The sequence below is a fragment of the Anolis sagrei genome, chromosome Y (genome assembly GCF_037176765.1).
Source record: "Anolis sagrei isolate rAnoSag1 chromosome Y, rAnoSag1.mat, whole genome shotgun sequence".
Lineage (NCBI taxonomy): Eukaryota > Metazoa > Chordata > Lepidosauria > Squamata > Dactyloidae > Anolis > Anolis sagrei.
In genome coordinates this window covers 55,192,091-55,216,860 of record NC_090035.1, presented here as the reverse complement: position 1 = coordinate 55,216,860, position 24,770 = coordinate 55,192,091, and the positions used below count along the sequence as shown (strand labels likewise).

At 42.7% G+C, this 24,770-nt stretch overlaps 1 protein-coding gene across 1 annotated transcript in view; it reads left to right on the top strand.

Moving 5' to 3' along the window:
* Window positions 1-24,770, top strand: part of LOC137095199 (serine/threonine-protein kinase STK11-like) — a 298,229-nt gene that overhangs the window by 191,061 nt on the left and 82,398 nt on the right. Inside the window, exon 7 of the mRNA XM_067461585.1 lies at window positions 24,197-24,254. Coding sequence (XP_067317686.1) covers window positions 24,197-24,254 — 58 coding nt within the window. The remainder of the gene's footprint in view (window positions 1-24,196; window positions 24,255-24,770) is intronic.

Genomic DNA, 24,770 nt, shown 5'->3' with positions numbered 1-24,770 from the left:
GATCCCCACAAGCAATATAAGGCATATAAAGAGGCAAAAGAGAAGGAGTGAAGAAGGAGAAATTGGGAGAGCAGAGCGAAGTGAGGCTGAGTAGTGGTAGAGAAATAAGAGATCTAAGAGATCTAAGAAAGTGATAGAGAACTAAAAGAGAGAAGGGGAGAAGCCCCAAAGAGAATGAGAAGGGGAAAAAAGAAAAGCGAAGAATAATCAATAATAAAATCAATATAATCAATAATAAAAGAAAGAAAAGAAATAAAGAGAAACAAAGAGAAAGTAAGGGAGAAAAGAAGGAAAAGAGAGAGAAATAAACAAAACTAAATAAGGATAAATAAGGGAGAAGTAAGGAACGGACAAAGAGAATACAGAGTACCCCACCAAAAGAAGAGGGGGAAAGCAAGAGGGCTCAAGGTACTCAAAAGAACTAAGAACTAAGAAAGAAGAGGTTTACCCCGACATAACGGCCATAACGGCCTTGAAAACGCCGCGTCCTCCTTGTGGCAATCCTCCCTCAGCTGGCCTGCTCCCACCTTGATAAGATAAGAAGTCACGAGGCGCGCTCCCCGCAAAGAAGCATAGACGTCTAAGGACGACGAAAGAAGGAGGGACAAACCCCCAAGGTGCAGTCTGGGAAGGGAAAAGGCGAAAGTGGAGCATCCACGAGGCGTGCTCCCTCCCAGGAAAACAAACAAAGGCAGAAACACGTGAAGCTCCAGGAAGAGGGGAGAAGGCGGAAGTGACGTCAAGGGAGGAAGGAGGAAGGAGAGGAGTAAATGAAACAGAGAGGAGGGCCTAGAGAGGAAGGAAGCAGACTCTAAAAAAATACAAAGGGTAAGAAAAGAATATTGAGCCTAACATACAGATTCTGACACCAAAGAAGAAATAAAACGCAAGCAAATAAATCAAAGAAATTAAAGAAAGAGGCACAGAAGGAAGAAGAGAACCAGAGAACCAGAACATTAAAGTAAGGTTGCTTTAAATATAACTTCTAACTATCTAAGCACTGTCAATCAAAGGGGGAAAAGAGGAAAGAACGAACGGTTAATACATTACAATATAATATAACTAACAACAGCACTATTATAGAGAGATTGAAGAGGGAAATAGAAGGGAAACAAAAGTATTGGCCAAGAAAGTAGCTGCCAGAACGTGTACAATTGAAGGAACTGAAACAATAATAATAATAATAATAATAATAATAATAATAATATAAAAAATAAATAAATAATAATAAATAATAAAAACAACTTAAAACAATAAAAAATAACAATATTAAATAAACAAATCATAATAAAAAAGCAGAATGAAATAATAATAATAATAATAATAATAATAATAATAATTCAACAAATAAATAAATAAACAAATAAATAATTTTTTTAAAAAGGTACACAAAACGGCAGCCAAAATTCAGACAATAAAAGTTTTGAAGAACTGGTTAAACATGACAACACCAAAGAATAAATCAGAAAAATTGAAAAAAACAGAAAAAATCGAGCAAACAGAGCAAAGAAGAGGATCAGTCTCGGGGAACCCAACAGGAAAGGAAATTTTAAAGGAAATACAGAAAATACTAGAACAACAAGAAGCATATCAAGAGAAACAAGATGCGTATCAAAAAGTAGCAGAGGATCAAAGAATGAGACTCAAGAATGACCTAACGGAGGAGATGACCAAAATGAGGAAAGAGATCACCAATGAACTATGAGAAATGAAGAAGGAAATGGACGCTATGAGACAGGACATGAGGAAAAACCAGATGGACATGGCCAAATTGGAAAAGATGCAAGAACAGATAGAAGAAAAAATAGAAGACCTAAACTTAAGAGAAGAGAGATTGGAGGCAAGACAAGATCAAGCTGAACTAAAAGAATTGGAATATTATTTAAGATTATTTAAGATTTCAAAATATACAAGAAGAATCACAAGAAAATCTGAGGCAAATAGTAGTCGCGATCACAGCTGAATTACTGGAAAACCAGAAGAGGATGCAGAAACCAATATCGATAGAACATATCGAATTACGACGGGTTATGCAAAGAAACATAAAGTGGAACGAGATGTAATTGTGCAATTTGGGAGAAAACACATCAGGGATGAAATTCTTCTCACTAGCCAAAGAAAAGAAAAGAGGAGTAATTTTATATGTGAACGAAGACCTTAACCCAACACAAGCTTTCAAGGACGATGATGGAAGGATAATTGGAGTTATAATAACATTCGACAAGCAGAAAACATTAGTGTGCAACATCTATGCACCAAATGGTCCAAAATCTAAATTTGCCCAGAAACTAAAAAAGCTAATCCAAGAAGAAGAATATGACCACCTCATAATAATGGGAGACTACAACGGCATAATAAACAACAAACAAGATAGAAAATCCGAACCCGGCCGACAAAAAACAATAAAGGCAAACCTCCTACCCAAGATGATGATCAATGTATTAAAAGAATTTAGCCTGCAAGATGCATGGAGGAACCACCATCCAGAGGAACAAGATTATACCTACTTTTCGGGACGACATAGAAGTTGCTCACGGATCGATATGGTATGGACAACACATTCCTTAATCACTAAAATAGACAGAATAGAGATTTTAACAAGGAAAGATTCAGATCACAGCCCAATTGAATTCACCTACAATCAAAAGAAAAGACAAGGCAACTGGAGACTAGACGACAACCTATTGAAAGATCAAGAAATCCAACAGTCCATAGGATCCTACATAACAGAATATTTCGAACTAAACGAAACAGTGGAGGTAGACATACAGACAACATGGGATGCGGGAAAAGCAGTCATAAGAGGTATTTGTATACAACAAGCGGCCAGAAGAAACAAGAAGAGAAATGAGCAGATGAACAAGATAACAACAAAATTAGATGAGGCAGAATATAAACTGAAACAAGACCCAAGCAATACTAACTTAATTCTAGAAATTGAAATGCTCCAGAAAAGGAGAGTAGAACTAGAAACAGAACAGATGGCGAAAAAACTAAAATTTGTAAAACAATCGCATTTCTATAACACAAATAAGGTCGGAACATGGTTGGCAAGGAAGATTGGAAAAGCGAAACAAAAGCAATGTATTACAAAGATAATCACAAACAATAGAGAATATACAAGAGATCAGGATATAATAAACCAATTCAACGAATACTATGGAACACTATATACACGAGGAGAACCCAAGATAGAAGAAATAAGTCAATATCTATGTGAACAAAAGTTAGAAAAGATTTCAGAGGAGCACAGAGGAAATTTAAACAAAGAAATAACAGACCAAGAAATCCAAAATGCAATCAAGAAATTAGATCCCTCAAAAACACCGGGACCAGATGGCTTCTCGGCAGCCTATTATAAGACCTATGAAAAAGAATTGATACCCAAATTAAAGAAACTAATGAATGAGGCCTTAGAAACCAAAAAAATCCCAAATACATGGAAACAGGCAAAAATAACAATGATATATAAAGAAGGAACTGACAGAACAGACGTAAAAAACTACCGCCCTATATCTCTACTGAATGTAGACTATAAGATATACGCAAGCATAATTGCCGAAAGATTGAAACAATTCCTGAAAGAGTGGATCGAAGAAGAACAAGCCGGCTTTTTGCCACAGCGTCAAATAAAAGGTAACATCCGAACAGTAGTGAACGTAATAGAATATTATGAGAAGAACGTAGACAAAGAATGCGCACTGCTATCATTAGACGCCGAAAAAGCCTTCGATCAAATCAACTGGGACTTCTTCCTCACATTAGTAAAAGAATTGGATATGGGGCATCACTTTATCAACTCGATAGAATCGATCTACAGTACACAAGAAGCTAAAATATCAGTAAATGGAAGTACAACACAGAGCATAAATATTCAAAAAGGAACCCGACAGGGGTGCCCATTGTCATCGCTGCTTTTTATTATGTCACTAGAGATTCTCCTCAATAACATCAGAAAGGACAACAGACTTAAAGGAATAAAAATACGGAGACACACATATAAGTTAAGAGCATTCGCGGACGATGTAATCTGCGTGATTGAAGACCCGCTAGAAAATTTTGGACTGGGGTTGAACAAAATTGAAGAATTTGGCGCGGTGGCTGGCTTTATTATAAACAAAAACAAAACTAAATGGTTAACAAAAAATGTAACAAAAAAGCGGCAAAGAATACTGGAAGAAAAAAGCGGGATACAAGTAACAGACAAAATAAAATATCTTGGTATAACCCTAACTGCAAAAAACTCTCATTTACTGAAAAATAACTACGAAGTAAAATGGAGAGAAATCAGCAAAGACTTAGAAAATTGGAAACACCTCAATCTCTCCTTCTTAGGAAGAATTTCTGCCATTAAAATGACAATATTGCCCAAAATTCTCTTTCTGTTCCAAACAATACCAATAATTAGAACCGCCCAGGTAATCAAAAATTGGAACAAAGAAATCTCAAAATTTGTATGGAGAGGTAAAAAACCGAGAATAAAATTCACAAGCCTAATTGTTGAAAAAGAAAGAGGTGGATTAGGACTCCCAGATTTGCAAACATACCACAACGCATGTGGACTAAATTGGATTAAAGAATGGGCAAATATAGACAAACCAAAAATGCTGGCAATTGAAGGGCACGACCTTCGGAGTGGGTGGCACGCATACCTGTGGTATGACAAGAAGAAGATCGAAAAGAATTTTGGAAACCACTTCGTTAGGTCATCAATAATTAGAATCTGGGAAAAATACAAGAAAAAGTTCTACCAAAAGACCCCCTTATGGATATCGCCGTTGGAAGCTACCCAAAGAAGAGAATTAGGGTGGGAAAAATGGCCTACATATAAGGACATTCTAAAGAAAGAGAGAGAAGGATTCAAATTAAAATTGTTAGAAGAAATCAAAGAAACATATGGTGGAATCTCATGGTTCCAATACAGGCAATTAAACGAAGCATTTAACAGAGATAAAAAAGATGGATTCGAAAGCACTGATAGACAATGGGAAAGGATTACGGCAACAGAAAAGAAAGGAATAACAAAACTATACAAAATCCTCCTAAATTGGAAAACAGAAGGCAATAGAATAAATAGCTACATTAAAAAATGGACGGACAACCTTGGCCATGCAATCGCAACACCGAATTGGGAATATGCATGGAAGACAAAGATAAAATGGACCAACTCATACAGCCTACGAGAAAACTGGATGAAAATGCTGTATCAATGGTATCTAACCCCAAGTAAACTGGTAAAATACTACAAAAAAAGTAACCGACAAATGTTGGAAATGTAAAGACAAAGAAGGCACCTTCCTACATCTATGGTGGTTCTGCAGGAGAGTTAAAAAATTCTGGCAGGAAATCCATGAAATAACAACAAAGATACTGGAATTAAGAATAGAGAAAAAAGCAGAGTACTATTTACTAGGAATTTTTGACTTTAAGATAGACACGAATAAAGATAAACTCTTTTTCCACATGGCGACTGCTGCAAGACTTGTAGTGGCAAGTAAGTGGAAAAGCGAGGAAACTCCAAAGATTGATGAATGGAGACTGAAGTTAATGGACATCATGAACATGGATACTTTAACACAACATTTGACAGCTAAACAGAGAACAAGAAGTAATAGAACAGATTGGTCTCCAATTAGGCAGTACTTAGAAGGAAAGTCAAGATAGAAAAGATGGGATGACGACAAAGAAGAACAAAGATTTACAGAGAAAGAACACACTAATACCAACTAACCCATGGGGGCAACCAATGAATAAAGGGGAAATCTTATCAATCTACTAACACACTCCACGTCTCACCCACCCCCTTTACCATGCACAACCACCCCACCCCAATCCGGATTAGTTAGGGGACATCCCACACTGTCTGATACACAGCCCCCCCCTACCCAACCCTTAGTGAGATACCCCGACCACACCCTTACTTCCTCCCCTCCCTCCCCCCCAATCCTCTGCCTCTTACCCTCTCTTTTAAATGTAAATTTCAATATATCAATGATCAACATCTTACTGATGTATTGCTATTATGAAATCTCAATAAAAATTATTACAAAAAAAAGGATGAAATTTTGAAGAAGAGCCATAAAACTCCACCATACTTTAAAGAAAAAAAATCATTATCTTAAAAGAATACACTCAATCGACCATACAGAAGAGGAGAAAATATAAGGAACTGGCTGATGAACTCAAAAGACAACACATTAGATTTAGATGGGAAAAAGGCGAGGGGTTAATGGCGACTTACAAGAAGAGAAGATATGGATAACTTTTGAAGAGAAAGCATCAGATTTCCTAAGAACAATCAAGAAAAACAAGGAAGAACAAGAATATCAATATATCCCAGGACAAATGATGCAAGTTAAAAGAAGTAGAACAGAGTCCCCTGAAAAAGAAGAACTGCCATGTACGTCATCAGCAATATCAAGACTGGAGAAGATAGTGGAAAAACAAGATGAGCATGAAAAGGTCAATTAAATGCTACAATCAAAATATTAATGGGTTAAATTCCCCGAATAAACGAAGGAGAGTATTTGAAAGGATTAAGAAAGGAAAATACGACTTGATAGCGTTGCAAGAAATTCATACCGCGAAAAAACATGCAACACATATAATACAAAAAAAAAATAGGAAAAGAATATTTCTCACTAGCACAGGAAAAGAAACGAGTAGTCATATACGTAAACCCAGACCTAGACTCATACCAAGCATTCAAAGATAATGAAGGAAGAATAATTAGAGTTATGCTAATAATTGACAATCAAAAAACTCTAGTGTGCAATATCTATGCACCAAACGGACTCAAATCTAAATTTATACAGAAACTCAAGAGCCTAATCCAGGAAGAAGAATATGAACATTTGATAATAATGGGAGACTATAATGGAATAATAAACAGTAAATACGATCGGAAATCTGAAAATGAACAACAGAAAGGATCAAAGGCAAATTTACTCCCCCAAACAATGCTCAAAATATTAGAGGACTTAAACTTACAAGATGCATGGAGAAACCATCATCCAAGAGAAAAAGACTATACTTACTTCTCGGGGAGACACAGAAGTTGGTCACGCATAGACATGGTTTGGACTACATTTTCACTATCATCCAAAATAGACAGAATAGAGATACTAACGAGGAAGGACTCGGACCACAGCCCGATAGAGATTGTATACAACCAAAAAAAAAAAAAAAGACAAGGCACCTGGAGATTGAATGACAACTTATTGAAAGATCAAGAGATACAACAAAGTATCAGGACACATATAATAAATTACTTTGAAACAAACAAAACAGAGGATATAGATATACAGACAATATGGGATGCGGGAAAGGCAGTGGTCAGAGGTATATGTATACAGCAGATGGCAATTAAAAACAAGAAGAGAAATGAGCAGATGAAAATGATAACATCCAAACTGGACGAGGCAGAAGGAAAGTTGAAACAAGACCCAAAAAATACTAAACTGACATTTGAAATCGAAAAGCTACAGAGAATAAGAGTAGAACTAGAAACAGAAGAGATGGCAAAAAAAAATTAAAATTTGCGAAACAATCACATTTTTATAATGCAAACAAAATTGGTACATGGCTAGCAAGGAAGATCGGGAAAACAAAACAAAAGCAATATATCACCAAGATCATGCTGGAAGGAAAGAAATACACGAAGGAATACTACGGAAAGTTATACCAAAGAGGAGAACCCCAAATAGACGACATCACTTGGTACTTGGGAGAACAAAAGTTGGCAAAGATCTCGGAAAAACACAGGGAAAATCTTAACAAAGAAGTAACGAACCAAGAAATTCAAAATGTGATTAAAAAATTAGACGCTGCTAAAACACCAGGCCCAGACGGATTTACGGCTACATATTATAAAACATATGAAAAAGAATTGTTACCCAAATTGAAAAAAATGATAAATCAGGCTCTGGAAACTCAAAAAATCCCAAACACATGGAAACAAGCAAAAATCACAATGATACACAAAGAAGGAATGGAAAAAACAGATGTAAAGAACTATTGCCCAATATCACTGCTAAATGTTGATTATAAAATATATGCAAGTATAATTGCAGAAAGATTAAAACACTTCCTTAAAGAATGGATCCAAGAAGAACAAGCAGGTTTCCTACCCCACCGACATATTAAGGACAACATTAGAACAGTAGTCAACACCATCGAAAAAAACAGTGATAAACTAGGAATGTGCATTACTATCATTGGACGCCGAAAAGGCCTTTGACCAAATTAATTGGGAATTCTTCATGGCCATAGTAAAAGAATTAGATATGGGATTCCGCTTTATCAACTCAATAGAAGCAATTTACAACACTCAAGAAGCCAAAATATGTGTAAATGGATGCATGACAGAAAACATACAAATACAAAAAGGTACCCACCAGGGATGTCCATTATCCCCACTGCTCTTCATTATGTCACTGGAGATACTCCTAAACAACATAAGAAAAGATGACAGGCTTAAAGGAATCAAAATAAGGAAACACTCGTATAAGTTAAGAGCTTTCGCGGACGATGTAATCTGTATAATAGAAGACCTGCTAGACAACTTTGAAATATGGATGAACAAAATTGAAGAATTCGGCGCATTGGCAGGACTAATTATAAAGAAAAAGAAAACAAAATGGCTAACAAAAAATATTACCAAAGAACGTCAAAAAATACTGGAGGAAAAAAGTGGGATACAAGTCGCGGACAACATAAAATATTTAGGTATAACTTTAACAGCAAAAAACTCACACCCGTTGAAGAACAACTATGAAGTAAAGTGGAAAGAGATCAGCAAAGATTTGATGAAATGGAAATACCTGAACCTCTCCATGCTAGGGAAAATCTCAGCCGTTAAAATGTCCATCTTGCCTAAACTCCTCTTTTTATTCCAAGTCATCCCAATAATCAGAAATGCCCAAATTATTAAGAATTGGAACAAAGAAATATCAAAATTTGTATGGGGTGGAAAGAAACCAAGAATAAAATTCATAAGTTTAACTGGAAAAAAAGAAAAAGGTGGACTGGGACTTCCGGATTTACAAGCGTACCATGATGCCTGTGGCTTGATATGGATTAAGGAATGGACTAAATTAAATAAACACAAAACTCTGGCATTAGAAGAAACCTACGTAGTGGTTGGCACGCGTACCTATGGTACGATAAGAAGAAAATAGAAAAGAACTTTGGCAACCATTTTGTCAGGTCGTCGCTAATAAAAATCTGGGAGAAATATAAAGACAAATTTCATCAAAATACACCTCTTTGGATCTCCCCACTAGAGGCCACCCAAAGAAGAGAACTTGGATGGGAAAACTGGCTCAGATACAAGGACATTTTAAAGAAAGACAGAGAAGGATACAAGCTCAAAACATTAGATGAGATCAAAACAACATACGGGGAAATCACGTGGTTTCAATACAGACAATTAAGTGAGGCATATAATAAAGACAAGAGAAAAGGATTCGAGAACAGAGAAAAATACTGGGAAAGAATAATGGAAACCGAAAACAAAGGAATCACAAAATTATACAAAATCTTACTAAACTGGAAAACAGAGAGTAAAAGCATGGACAGCTATATTACAAGGTGGACAAATAACCTAGGCCACACTATAGATAAGTTGGAATGGGAAAAAATATGGAAGGAAAAACTAAAATGGACTAATTCCTATAGTTTAAAAGAAAACTGGTTCAAAATGATGTTCCAAGGGTACATAACACCAAGTAAACTGGCCAAGTACTATAAAAATACATTGGAAAGATGCTGGAAGTGCAAAGACAAAAAAGGGACCTTTCTCCACCTCTGGTGGACTTGTGAAAAAATTTTTAAAATTTGGACGGAGATACATAAAATAACAACTAAATTAATGGATTTGCAAATAGAAAAGAAAGCAGAATACTATCTATTAGGAATATTTGACTTTGAAATAGACAAGAATAAAGACAAGCTCCTCTTCCATATGGATCTTCCCTGCAGCAAGATTAGTAATAGCAAGTAAATGGAAAAACGAGGAAACTCCGAACCTGGACGACTGGAGACTAAAACTGATGGACATAATGAATATGGATACACTGACGCAACACATAGGAACAAAACAAAGTAGGAGGAACCAAAATAGACTGGTCTCCAATCAGGAAATTTCTAGAAGGACGTTAAGAACGGAAAGAAGATATCGGAAACAGCAAGACGAAATCAGACGGCAAGTATAAAGAATAAAACAATCACTAACTAACCACGGGGGAAATGAATAAATAACAAGATTTAATAATACTAACACACTCCACGTCCCACCTCCCATAATCACTGGCACATCTCCCTACCCCCCCCCCTTCCTACCCTATCCGCCATTAGGAAGCATACCCTCCCCACCCCTCCTACCCCCAGCATCCCCCCCTCCCATTAGGTAGAAATCTAACCCACTCCCGCTAACCTCACCGGTCAACCAACCACCCATCCCCTCCCCTCCCTTTTGGATTTTTTAAGGTACAAACAATATGTCAATGATTAACACCTTACTGATGTATTGATGCCAAAATAAAAAAACTTCAATAAAAATTATTTTAAAAAATCCGGGAAGTCTTTCTGCCACTCCTCCTGTTCCTAACTCTCAATTGGTGGCGAGGAGCCAGGGAGACGCAGGGCTCCCCCTGCTGTTGCCTGATATTGCATCTAGAACGGCTGAGGTGACTCTGGCATGCACCATGCATGTGCGCCAAGTGGCGACCCCGGAGGGCCTCACGACACCAGCGATGCCGGTGGGTTCACCCTCCACACAGGGCCGCACCCAGAATGCTGAGATGGGCGAACTCTACACTCCTGATGCCGCCCTATTCTCTGCGGCTGCGGCTCCCTCTCTCCAATCCGGAAGCCAGGCTTTTGGGAGCCGCTGCAACGCCCCTCCCATTTCCAGGATCGAGGCGCCTCTCTCTCTCAAGGTCGACACGCTGCCACCTGCGGGACCCAATGAACGCCAATGCAAGGGAGGATCCCCTGCCGTCGAGGAGGCTGCACCCGCAGAGGCCATGGCCTCGCAGACGCCGATGGGTATGTCGATACCAGGAGCCCCTCTCCAACGCTCGTGTTTTCTGCTAGTGGTGCGCCGCTCGAGCAAGCACAAGATGTTCGAGGTCCCCATCCCAGCGAAGCAGAGGCACTTGACGTCGCCAATACCAATCAGCATCCAGGAGCAGGCCCCGCTCCCACTCATCTTTCTCGTTCTCCTCGTCTTCCTCCGGATACTCCAAAGGAAGACGGCACTCCCGTTCCTTCCACTCTCCTTCTCAGTGGAGGCATCTGGGCTCGGGACCTATGCCCTTCCCGGGCTATTGTCAGCTTGGCCCCTCAGGCCAGTTTGTTTTTGTGCAGCCACCCATGCCTCCCCACTTTACTCTGCCTGGAGTTCCTTCTCCTCCCCCTGGGATGGCAGGCCCCATAGCAGATTTTTCCTTCTGCAAAAGCTGCCCCCTTGGCTGCGCCAGTGCCAGCTTCCACAGCTTTGCCTCTAACAAAGGCACCTTGTGTCATCCAGAACTTGTGTGGTCCTACTATGCCTACTGCTACGGCACCTTAAGTTGCCCAAAACATGTGTAGCTCTACTATTGTGTCGCCCTGTAGGGACCAGAACTTGTGTTGCCCTCCTGTTGTGTCAACCTCTGCTCATCCTCAACTACCAAGCAATGCTACTTCTCTCGGGCCCAATGTGATGGACTTATCTAATGTTCCTGAACAAAAGACAATTGAACTGAGAGATACTAACTTTGACACAGGTCACGGGCGGTGAGGACGCTATTTTTATTCCACCTGCTGATTTTAATAAGTTTGCTGCGTTAGTGGACAGGATGATCAAAGCCCTTGATATCCCTGCCCCTAAACCCCCTGAACATGTAGAAGACCCTATGTTCCTGTCCGAGGAACAGAATGTTGCACTCACCACATCTCTACCTATATTACCGTACCTACTTAAATTAGCAAAAGTCGCTGACATGCGTCCCTCAGGGGTGCCTGCCGTACCCAGAAGGCTAGACTCTATGTATGAGATTGATGTGTCCTCCGCTAAATGAGTCATCACCCCTCCCAAACCCACTACTGTGGTTGTGGAAGTGGCAAAAACTAAACGTCCCAAGGGCTCCCTAACAATCTCCCCCCCCCCCCCCACGACAGGGAGGGTAAGAAGGTGGCCTCCATAGGCAAAAAGGCCAATTTTTCCACGGGTCTATTCACCCGCATGGCTCACTACGCCACTTATATGAGTGGCTCTCAAAGCTTTTTATGGGCAAGGATACTGCCTTACATTGAGGCTTTACCTCCAGATGAACAACACCTCCCTAAAGCCCTGCAGGCTGAGGCAGTTGCATTGTCCAAATTGCAGAAGGACTTCGCAAACATTTGGCGGAGGCAGCAGGCAATTTGTTTGCCACCGCCACTTCAATTAGGACGCATGCGTGGCTTCATGCCTCTAATTTGTCTGATGAGGGAAAGGCCCTGGCTGAGGACCTCCCCTTCCATGAGGAGGGTCTCTTTAACCCGGAAACAGATGATAGGCTTAAATAGAAACAAGATGTCTGACAGGCAGCCAACAAGTTTGGCTATACATGGCAACCTTACCCCCAACAACGGTCCAAGTGGCAACTACCCACCACCAGTTATTGTAAGGTCTTTGGAAATTCTTATGCAGGTCCTTTCATATACAGGAATGGCGTGTCCTCTAGGTACCAGGGAGGGAGGAGGAATTCTTCCTAAAGACCAGGGCTCAACCCTTTCAGGGTAAACCAAAACTTCAAACCGCTATAAGAAGCATCTTTGATCTCCCTCTCACAAGTGACCTGGTCAGGGCCCATACCTCCCTGGTTGACTTGCCTCTTACAGAGCCCTCTTCCTCCTTGTATACTGTTCCTCCTCTGTACCCTCACCCCTTTTTGGCAGTAGGCTTTCCTCTTTTTACCACAATTGGTGTAACATCACTACAGACAGATGGGTCTTATCCATTGTGGTGAGAGGCTACTCCATTGAGTTCGAAGAACAGCCTAGAGTAGGTCATGTTAGGGAAACCTTGGTTTCTTCCCCATTACTACAAGAATTTGAAATGTTATTGCAGAAGGGAGCGATTTCCCCTGTGGACCCCTCTGTTATTCCATTCTGTTTTTTCTCCTGATACTTCCTAGTTCATGGTGGAGGTCTTCGCCCCATCCTGGATCTTCGAGCGTTGAATAAATATATCTTGCCAAAGAAATTTCGCATGGTCACTCTTATCTCTATAATGCCCCTACTTTCCAAGGGGGTGTGGCTTGCAACCACTGACCTTAAGAATGCCTATTTCTATATCTCGATTGCCCCTCACCACCACAGGTTCCAAACAGATCCAAATTTTATTGGGGCATATGGCTTCTACCACTTCAGTTACCCCATATGCCAGGTTCCTTTCTTGGTTCCTTTCCCTTTTCACCACCCTTACGGACAGCCCCTCTGGCAGACTCTCCCTCCTGGCTTCTGTCCATCAGTCACACCAATGTTGGGTAGACCAGTTGAGTGTGTTTGGGGTTCCCGTTCCACTCTCCTCGCCCCACCAGGACAATAACTACAGTTTCCTCCCTTATGGGATGAGGCACACATTCACACGGCCTCATCGTTCACGGCGTTTGGTCAAAACATGAAGGCACACTACACATAAACGTCTTAGAACTTCTTGCCATGGAGAGGGCACTGAAGTCCTTCAAATGGGGGTCATATTGGGACAGGTGATCCAGACACCGACAATACCATGGTGATGTACTATCTGAACAAGCAGTGGGGCACCCACTCTCAACCTCTCTTGACCCTAGCCATGCAAATATGGGGCTGGTGTATAGAAACGAGGATTAATCTCTTGGTGACTCATCTCCTGGGAGAATAGAACTCATTAACAGACTCCCTCAGCAGACATCTCCTAATGCACCATGAGTGGTCGTTCAATCAGGAGGAGGCTCACAGGCTCTTTCTAGCATGGAGAGCTCCAGAGATAGATCTGTTTGCAACTTGGTTCAATTCAGAGTGCGCCCTATTTTGTGCCCACCGACATGCCTCCCCGGAGGAAGGGTGCTTGGGGGATACCTTCCTACAAACGTGGACCAGCTGTCCCATGTATGCCTTCCCCCTATTTTCCCTCTTACTGAGGGTAGTGGGAAATGTCAAGAGGGAAAATGCTCAATGCATTGTGATTATCCCTTGGTGGCCCAGACAGCCCTGGTTCTCCCCTCTCCATCAGCGAACAGTGCCTTCGTCTGTCTCCCAAACAGGGCAGACCTCCTGATGTCTCAACAGGGTCAGGTCTTGTACCCAGAGGTACACAAACTGAGACTAACTGCCTGGCGGATCCTACCCGCCCATTAGTTCCCTTTTCGGGTCTGTCACACTCCTCATCCCCACCCGTCCTCCCCTTGAGTGTTATGCCCCACCTTCTGGCCTTCTGGCTGCTTTGCTGTGGAAGAGAACTGGTGGCTAACCCCACCCACAGGCTATATATACTTAGGAGAGTGGGTGGGGCTAGGCAGGGGTAAAAAATATTTTTTTCTAGAAGTTTCCGAAAGCTGTCCTGCGCAGGGGCAGAGATACCATATGTGCGAATTCACAGGTGACTTCTCAGGGAACTACGGTTATAGGTAGGTAAAGGTAAAGGTAGTCCCCTGACATTAAGTCCAGTCTGGGGTGTGGTGCTCACCTCCATTTCTAAGCTGAAGAGCCAGTGTTGTCCATAGACACCTACAAGGTCATGTGGTCGGTGTGAATGCATGGAGCGCTGTTACCTTCCCTACAAAGCAGTACCTATTGATCTACTCACATTTGCATGTGTTCGAACTGCTAGGTTGGCAGAAGCTAGGGCTGACAGCCGAAGCTCACGCCACTCCCCAGAATCCAACCTGCAACCTTTCGATCAACAAGCTCAGCAGCTCAGTGCTTTAACCCACTGTGCCACCGGGGGCTCCCGGTAAGCAACCTATAAATCCTGTACAATCCTCGAGTTGGAAGAGACCCCAGAGAAAGCCATCTAATCCAACCCTCTTCTTTCTGCCAGGCATGAAAAGTACAATCAAAGCACCCCAATCCAGCCTCTGTTTAATTATAAATAATAATAATAATAATAATAATAATAATAATACTTTATTTATACCTCGCTATCATCTCCCCAAGGGACTCGGTGCGGCTAATATGAGGCCAAGCCCACAGTACATCAATAAACAAGACAATAACAAAATAATCAATACAAAACAGTTAAAATAAATCTCAAAAACAAAAAAAAAAGATCAATGAATAATAACATACAAGCATTTAAAAACCTATGTCTGGGCTCAATGTAATAATTTATTTTTTTTAAAAAATAATGCTGGACATGAACAAGGGAGGTATAACTAGGATAGGGTTTTCAAAGAAAGATGAGGGTGTGCAGGTAATCCTAAATAAATGTTAAAGGGCATTTAGAGGACATGTTGCTAAAGGTTTTCCTTATTCTGGGAAGGCACACTGGAACAACCACATTTTCAGGCTCCTCCTAAAGACTCCCAGCATTGGGGCATGTCTGATGTTCTTGGGAAGTGAGTTCCAGAGTTGGGGGGCTACCACCAAGAGGCTATCTCCCTCGTCACCACCAATTGCGCTTGCGATGGAGGTGGGAACGTGAGCAGGGCAGATGATCGAAGAGATCATGTGGATTCATACACAGAAATGCGGTCACACAGGTAGGCGGGTCCCAAACTGTTCAGGGCTTTGTAGGTAAGAACCTGCACCTTGAATTGGGATCGAAAAATGAACGGCAGCCAGTGGAACTCCTTAAACAGGCGGGTTGACCGCTCCCTGCAAGAAGCACCAGTTAACAACCTGGCCGCTGCTCATTGTACCAATTGAAATTTCCGGGCCATTTTCAAGTGCAGTCCCATGTAAAGTGCATTACAGTAATCCAATCTGGAGGTGACTAAGGCATGGACCACCCTGGCCAGATCTGACTTCACGAGGTACGGTCACAGCTGGAGCATGAGTCTTAATTGTGCGAAGGCCTCCCGGCCACCACCGACGTCTGAGCTTCAAGCGTAAGTGATAAGTCCAGGAGGACACCCAGACTGCGGTCCTGTGACTTCAGGGGAAGTGCAACTCTGTCCAGCACAGGTTGCCACCCTATACCCCGATCTGGTTTACGAACGACCAGGAGGACCTCTGTCTTGTAGGGATTGATCCTCAGCTTGTTCCTCCTTATCCAGACAGCCACAGCGGCCAGGCACTCGTACAGCACTCGAGGGGCTTCCTTGGAGTTAGGTGGGAAAGAGTAGTAGAGTTGTGTGTCATCTGCATAGATGACCAAAACTCCGGATGACCTCTCCCAGTGGTTTCATTTAAATGTTGAAAAGCATGGGGGACAGAATGGGACCTTGCGGGACCCCACAGGTCAAAGGCCAGGGGTCCGAGCAGGTGTCACCCAGCTTTACCGGCTGGGAACGACTCTCCAGGAAGGGCCGGAGCCACAACAGAGCCGTGCCTCCAAGGCCCAACCCAGAGAGTCGTCCCAGAAGGATACCATGATAGATGGTATCGAAAGCTTCTGATATGTCGAAGAGAACCAACAGGGTCATACTCGCTCTGTCCAGTTCCCTGCGGAGATCATCTACCAAGGTGACCAAAGTCATCTCAGTATCATGAGCAGGCCTGAAGCCAGACTGTGACTGGTCCAGATAGTTTTTCAATCAGAAAACCCTGGAGCTGAGAGGCAACCACCCGCTCGAGCACCTTGCCCCAAAATGGGAGGTTGGAGATTGGAGATTGGTTAGTAATTGGTCAATACCATGGAGTCGAGGGAGGCTTTTTTCAGGAGTGGTCTCACCACAGCCTGTTTCAGCCCAGATGGAAAAATCCCTTGCTCCAAAGATGTATTAATTATCAATACAAACCAATCAATCAAACCACCTCTAGCTGATTTAATTAGCCAAGAAGGGCAAAGGTCCAGAGCCGACATGGTTGCCCTCACAGCCCCAAGGACCCCCTCCACGTCCACAGGAAGAACAAGCCGGAAAGAATCCCACAAAACTGGACAAGCAGATGCCTCAGTTACCTCCCCTGGCAAGGTATTTAAACTGGTGTCTAACACGAGGCATATCTGAGCGACTTTATCTGCAAAATGGTGCGTGAACTTGCAGCACCGAGTTGTTGGGTCGTCAATAGCCTCCTCCACCCGGGGGGGGGGGGGGTGAAGGAACTCCCCAACGACCCGAAACAAGTCCGAAGATCTATTAGATGCAGATGCTATGCGGGCAGTCAGGAAGGTCTCCCTGGCTACCCATATAGCCATGGTATATGCCCTAATTGAGATCTAGCCCACGTTGGGTCAGAAACACCCCGAGATTTCCTCCAGATAAACTCTAGTCTCCTCCTGTGCTTCATCACAGCCAACTCCCCAGTAAAACAAAGAGATGGTGTGTCTCTGTGCAACGAGAGGGGATGTTCGGGAGCAATTGTGTCTATCACCCTGGCCATCTCACTGTTATAGAGATCAACCAGGGTGCCGACGGGATTACCAGGTTCCATGACAGGAAGAGACCCAAAATTCCTCAGAAATCCATCCGGATCCATCGGTTTCCTGGGGCGGACCATCTTAATTGGTCGTCCACCCCTGCGAAGGTTAGAGGTCACAGCAAGTCTAAAACTGATCAGATGATGGTCAGACCATGACAGTGGGATAATTTTTTGCTCTTCCACTCTGACCATTCCACTGTCTGCAACAAAAACTAAGTCAATTGTATGTCCAGCCTGATGGGTGGGTCCAGATATGACTGGTGATAGCCCCATGGTTGTCATGGCAACCATGAAGTCTTGAGCCACTCCTGTTAAAGTGGTCTCTGCATGAATGTTAAAATCCCCCAGCACGATCAAGTGCCGGGAGACCAGAGCCGAATTGGAGACCACATCTGCTAGCTCAGGCAGGGAGACTGCTGAGTCGCGAGGTGGGCGGTACACCAGCAGAATCCCCAAGCCATCACGGTTCCCCACCCTCAGGTGAACACACTCAAACCCAGAAGATTGCAGTACAGCACATCTGACCACGGCGATGGACTGCTGAAAGACTACTGTGACCCCTCTTCCCCGCCCCCCAGACCTAGCCTGCTGGTGCACCCCGAAACCCAGTGGGCACAGCTGGGTCAGATTTACCACCACTCCCATCTCGTCCAGCCAGGTCTCAGTGGTGCAAGCCCTCTCATCCAGGATCAGATCCTGGATGGCAGCAGTCTTTCCATTGACGGATCTGGCGTTTACCAGTAGGACCTTAAGTCCAGGGGGTCTGTCATGGAGTCTACCACATCCTACCTTCTCCAGAGACGCAAGAACTTGGTTGCGGTTCTCCCTGGTATGATGTTGACCGGCAAATCTCCTCCCCCACACAACCTGAATGGTGCCCATTTCATCCGGAACCCCTCTTTCTCCTCGAGAATTAGATTCAGTGGCTATCTGAATCTAATCTCTAAAAAAATCTAATCTCTAAAAAAGGGGAGCTAGAAAGCGATTTACTTTGAAGGTTAAATGAAGGTGTTTCTGATATCGTGGAGAGGGAATCGTCAAGGGAACTAATAGGACTGAAAAGAGGGAGAGTCCTTGGGTGGGAGAGTGTAGCCGATTGAGTGGGGACAACAGAAGCAGATAGGGTTTGAAACTGATACTGTGCAGATGGGGGGGGGGGTTGGTCCTAACTGGGGAGTTATTTGTGGATTTATCACTGGAACCAGATGAAACATGGTGAGAAGGTTCTGTGATGTCAACAAGGGGGTGAACATCCACAAGTACCTTCCTGCTGGTAATGCCCCATTCTTTTATGCAAGGTCAAATTGCTAATAGGTCACCGAGCCATGACTTGTCTTCTGGTGTAATTAGAAGACAAGTAGAGCGATCACATGATTGATAGTCTCTACGTAACCATGTTATGGCCTTCACTCTGACTTCCAATGGTCTCTTTGATAAGATTTGAGCCAGAGATTTGCAGACCGCCCTCCTTGAGGTCCATCTGCCTCTATTGATCATTAAATCAGCAATTTCCACCACAAAATTGTTCATTTCCAGAAGATGTTGATTTTGGCCACACACTACGGTGAGATGAGCAATAGAGTCTGATGTTATATTATCAGTTGTCCTCTGAAAGTCTGTAGTTGTCTCCTGCCAGTCAGGACTATCCTGATTCATATGAATACAAAAAGGCCCTCCCATTCCCAGTCATTACACATTCTACCCTTTCTTCCATCTCAGGACCTCTTTCTCCTGTTAAGCAAGAGTCCTCAATTAAGTCTACAGCAGGGGTCCTCAAACTAAGGCCCGGGGGCCGGATATGGCCCTCCAAGGTCATTTACCTGGCCCTTGCTCAGGGTCAACTTAAGTCTGAAACGACTTGAAAGCGAACAATAACAACAACAATCTTATCTCTTCAGCCAAAAGCAGGCTCACACTTCCCTTTGAAATACTAACAAGTTTATATTTGTTAAAATTGTTGTTCATTTTAATTATTGTATTGTTTTAAAGTGTTTTTTCACTACAAATAAGATGTGTGCAGTATGCATAGGAATTCATTCATGCTTTTTCAAATTATAATCCGGCCCTCCAACAGTTTGAGGGACTGTGACCTGGCCCTCTGTTCAAAAAGTTTGTGGACCCCTGGTGTACAGTAATGATATTGATTATCTTTCTATCTATACACACAATAAAAGTGAAAATATGTATGTGAATGTGTGGCTGCCTTCACAAAAAGCTGTAACTCCCACTACTCAGGAGAAACTGATGCCCCTCCCTCCAATGGCATTGCAGGTTATAGTGAGCAACTTGAACATGTGTAAGAGTCCTCCACAAACACCATTCTGCCCACCACCCAAGTGAAGGCTTTCATTTGGGGACCATTTCATCCTAGATTTTATGTGTTTTCTCCCCCATAGATAACCCAGTGTTTGTTACCCTCTCCATTGGTGTGGAATTTGCATGACTCTGCCCACTGCCTCTCCCTTAACCTTTTCCTGTTCTTTTTTATGGCATACAATAGACAGAAGAATTGATCAGCAAGTGAACATACTAGAGAGGCTTGGGAAGGATTCACCATGATTTGTAGGAGTTGTAGGGACTGGGTTCACCTGCATTCAATGAGCACTCTGGACCCCACCAATGATGGACCTGAAACTAACTTGGCACACAGAGCCCCCATGACCTACAAAAAATACTGGAAGTCTCTGGGGGAAATTCACTTTGATTTGGGGGAGTTGTAGTTCACCTACATCCAGAGAGTACTGAGAACCCAAACACGGATGAATCTGGAGCAAACTTGGCACACAGACCTAATATACTGAAATTGGATTACTGTAGGGGTTTGAGGGGAACTGACCTTCCTTTCTGGGTGTTGTAGATCACCCACAACCAGAGAAACTGTTATCTCTACCGATGATGGACCTGTACCAAAATTTAACACACAGAATCCCCATGACTAACTCAACCTACTGGGGTTTAAGAAAACTATCATAGTGGGAATGGTAGTTTACCCTGCAGCCAGAGAGCGCACTGAACTCCACCGAAGATGCACCTAGAGCAAGCTTGCCCAACATAACAAACTTTAAGTACTGATGGAGTTTCTTGGGGTTAACCTGGAATGATGTCAGTTGTAGTTAATCCACAACCGTATGCATTTTGTACATTATTTTTCAAATAACCCAGGCACCACTAGGTACCCAACCTGGTAATAATTAAAACTACAATGGGAAGAGACTGCATGGGCCATCTAGTCCAACCCCCTTTGGCCTTCATGCTGGAAAAACACAATCAAAGCGCCCCCTCTTTGATTTCTCTTTGAACTCTCCCCTCCATTTGAGTGTCATTTATTAGTTCAAGCTCTCTTAGTACTGAGTCCAGAACCATCTTCATTTTATACCAAGTAGAGGCAAAGCATTGAGGCTTTTTTTAGGTGTTTGGTTGGAGCCCAGAAATCCATATCTTCAGACACAGCAGGAACGGTCCGTATTAATCCTCTCCTCTCCCATTATCTCAGCTGCCTTTAAAAAGTCCCAGTCAACATACAAGGGGTGTTCATTAAAGATTTCCCTGACCCACTTCCTGTGGACTGAGCGCAATGAAACTTGGTCCAGTTCTGAGTCCTTCTCTCCATGGTTGTCACCTAGAGACACACACTTCTCCCACCTTTTAAAGCAACTGTAGACACCTTGCTTGTACGAGTCAACAGGTTGCTCCAAAAGCCACATTGTGACTTCGGAAATCAGAGTCTCATCTCCTGAGCAATGCTTGCCCTTCAAAAATAACATCCTTGTTGAAAAGAGATGGAAGTCTGATGGTGCGAGGTCGGGTGAAGAAGGTGGGATGTGATGGAATTCCAAAGCCACAGGAACATGCTTCTTTTATTTGAGCAACAGATGAGTTGTGAACTGATGCACTGTCTTGCAGAAGGTGATGGACACCACATTGTCTCTTGGTTTTGATGACCTCCCGCAATGTCCGCAGCAGTGAAGCCTAGTCTGCCCCAGTGATCGTGGGATCCTTTGCAAGGAAATCCATCAGTCCTACTCCATGCTGGTCTCAAAATACTGTGAGCATGACCTTGCCTGCTGAGAGTTGGGCACAGGCCTTCTTTGGAAGTGGTGAGTCATGAGGCTTCCATTGCGTCTACTGTACTTGAGTCTCAGGATCTGAGTGATGGAACCAGCTTTCCTCCTGTGCGATCAGTACGTTGAAAGAGGCCTCCTAGTTTCAATGGCATATCATTGTCAATAGATTCTGAGAGCATTCAACTTGTTTGGTTGTTGTAGTTTTTTCAGGCTGTATGGCCATGTTTTAGAAGTATTCTCTTCTGATGTTTTGCCTGCATCTATGGCAGGCATCCTCAGCGGGTATGAGGTCTGTTAGAAACTAGGAAAATTGGGTATATATATCTGTGGAAAGTCCAGGGTGGGAGAAAGAATGCTTGTCTGTTGGAGGTAGATGTTAATATTTCAGTTGGCCACCTTGATTAGCGTTTGATGGCCTGACAGTTTTTAGGTGTGGCTTGTTATTGCCTGGGGGAATCCTTGGTTGAGAGGTGATTAGCTGTCCCTGATTGCTTCTTGTCTGGAGTTTCTTGTCTGGCATTTGCATGTTGTTTTTAATTTACTGTTATAATTTTAGATATTTTTAATGCTGGTAGCCAGATTTTGTTCATTTTCATGGATATGTGGCAATTTTCCAAAATGGCGACCCCCACTTGCTGGATGGTGTGTTCCTCAATAGCCGAGTGGGGTTGCCCTGGAATTGGAGCTGTTTGTACTGAAGTCTGGACACTCTGGAAGTGGTGACGCCAGTCCTTGAGTCCATCATCTAATGGGGAATCCTCACCATCAGTCTCTTCCATCTCATCAAACGTCTCCTTTGATGTGTGGCCTTGCAAGGAAAGAAACTTGACTGATCTGGATTCTCAAACCTCACACACTTCAACACCTGTACAATGAAGACCATTATCAATTCCAAGTTGTAAATTGGCACGTAACCTATAAAGACTCATGTCATTACATGTATGTAGTTTCAGCGTCCTGTGATAAATAGAAGTGGGTCAGGGGAAATCTTTCATGAACGTTCTTTGTATGTCAGTTGGTTTGTACCACAAAGAGTCCTCCGTGGCTTGATAGATCTGGACTAAACTTGGCCCGCATACCTTTCAACGTCCACATAAAAAATTTAATTTTTAAAAACCACTCCTTTTTGGGCTAAGAGAAGAGAGAAAGAAAAGGAACAGTGTGAACTTAGTTCTTGCTGGGTGAAGTGGCGCTCTGTGGTATGAATGAGAAATAAAAGAAGTGTAGTTGTTTGGCTGCTGCTAAGTGACATGTATGAGGGGAGGGGAGGGAGGGAGGAGAGAAAGAAAGAGGGAAAGAAACAGGGAAAGTTATGGAGGGGAGGAAGAGAAAGGAGAGAATAGAAAGGAAAGAAGAGAAGGGAAGAAAATAAAGAAAAGGGAAGAGAAAGAAAGGACGAAGGTAAGGAGAGTGGGAAATGTATAAGAGGAAGCAAGGGCCGGGTTTAGTACAGCAGGTTAATTACCAGCTGAAGTAAATCTTGCCAACCGAAACAAAGGTTCGAAGCCTGGGTCAGAGGTCCTGACCCTCAGTCCAGCTCAGCTCCCTGCCCACCTAGCAGATCGAAAACAGCAATGTGAGTAGATAAATATGTAAATAACAGGGAGTAGATCAATAGTATTTTGGCACGGCGATTCTATATATAAAAAAGAGGAAGTTTACGAACAAAAAAGCTCTTTGACAGGGAAGATAGACGGACAGCACCTCTTGTGACCAGAACACACAGATGCCGAAAGATGGGAAAGCCTATATATACCTCTATAATAATAATAAAAAAAGTTTTCTATACCGATCTTCTCACCTACAAGAGGGACTCAGATCCGGTTTACCACATGTGTTCATATACAAAAATACAAACCACACAATGCATCATCATTACACAATTAAAAACATATTACAATACAACATCGTCATCACCATACTTATATAGCCACGTCGTCAAAGCATTCCTGGTCATAATTCACAATTATTCATTCTCCTTCCATGTGGACCAAAGTTGACTCAGTTATCAAAGGCTGCATTCCATAGCCAAGTCTTTGTTAGCTTCCTGAACGTCAGGAGGGAGGGAGCAGTTCTAATCTCCTGTGGGAGGGAGCTCCATGTTGTCTGTCTTGTCATTGTCTAATTGACATTGTTCAGTGATCTGCTTTGAGTCCCCTTCAGGGTGAAAAGCATGGAATATAAATCCTGTAAATAAATATAAATACTGTAAAAAAGGGAGGAAGGAAATTAGGGGAGAGGTAGAAGGTGTATACGGGGATTGAAAGAAGAAAAGAAAGAAAGCCACAAAAAGAGCCTGCCTACCAGTGCATCAGCTTGGAGACATTGTGTGGGAGACGTTTTCAGAGCTGGAGAAGGGAGAAAGCAGGCAGTATATTCTGGTAGGCCTAAAAGGCAGTTCAATAAAATGAAAAGTAAGACAATGGTGGTGGTTGATGAAAAGGAAAAGTCATTCTTTGGTGCATTTTGGATTTAGACAACGCTTCCTTAATGACACGACAACAACAACAAGGAAAGCAGCCGACCGGAGACGACTTCTGAAGCGAGACCCCTCCTTTCCTTGCTTTATATGATCCCTCTTGCTTCCTTCTTTGCAGGAATGCTTGAATATGATCCATCCAAGAGGTTTTCAATACAACAGATTAGGCACCACAAGTGAGTATTCATTCGTTCTTTCCTTTTATTCTCCTTGTAGGTTCAGATGCATATTATGCAAATGTCTGAATAGCAGAAATTCTGGGAAGACTTATTACTGTTTGAGACACAAAGCTCCCTTGTTGTGTCTTTAAAAGCCAGTCTGACCAGCCTGGGCCGAGAGGCCTTCCTTCCCAAAGGAGCCACCCAAGCCCTTGTCACATTTATATTTATTACCCACCTTTCTCCCAGTGCGGGGCTCAAGGTGACTTTGCACCTCTTTCTAGGAAGGTTTTAAATAGCCAAGCCGTTCTGCTGAGAAAGCACAAAGCTTGAAACGCAATCTGTATGTATATAAAAGTCGAAATAAGTCTGCCTCTACCACAAAAGCTGTTGCTAGGTGAAGTGGCCCTCTGTGATGTCACTGAGGTGGCTGTTGCTTGGTGAAGTGGACCTCTGCAATGCCACTGGGAAAGAAAGATGACATGTTTTGGAGGGAAAGGGAGGAAGGAAAGAGTCTGGAGACATTGTGAGGTA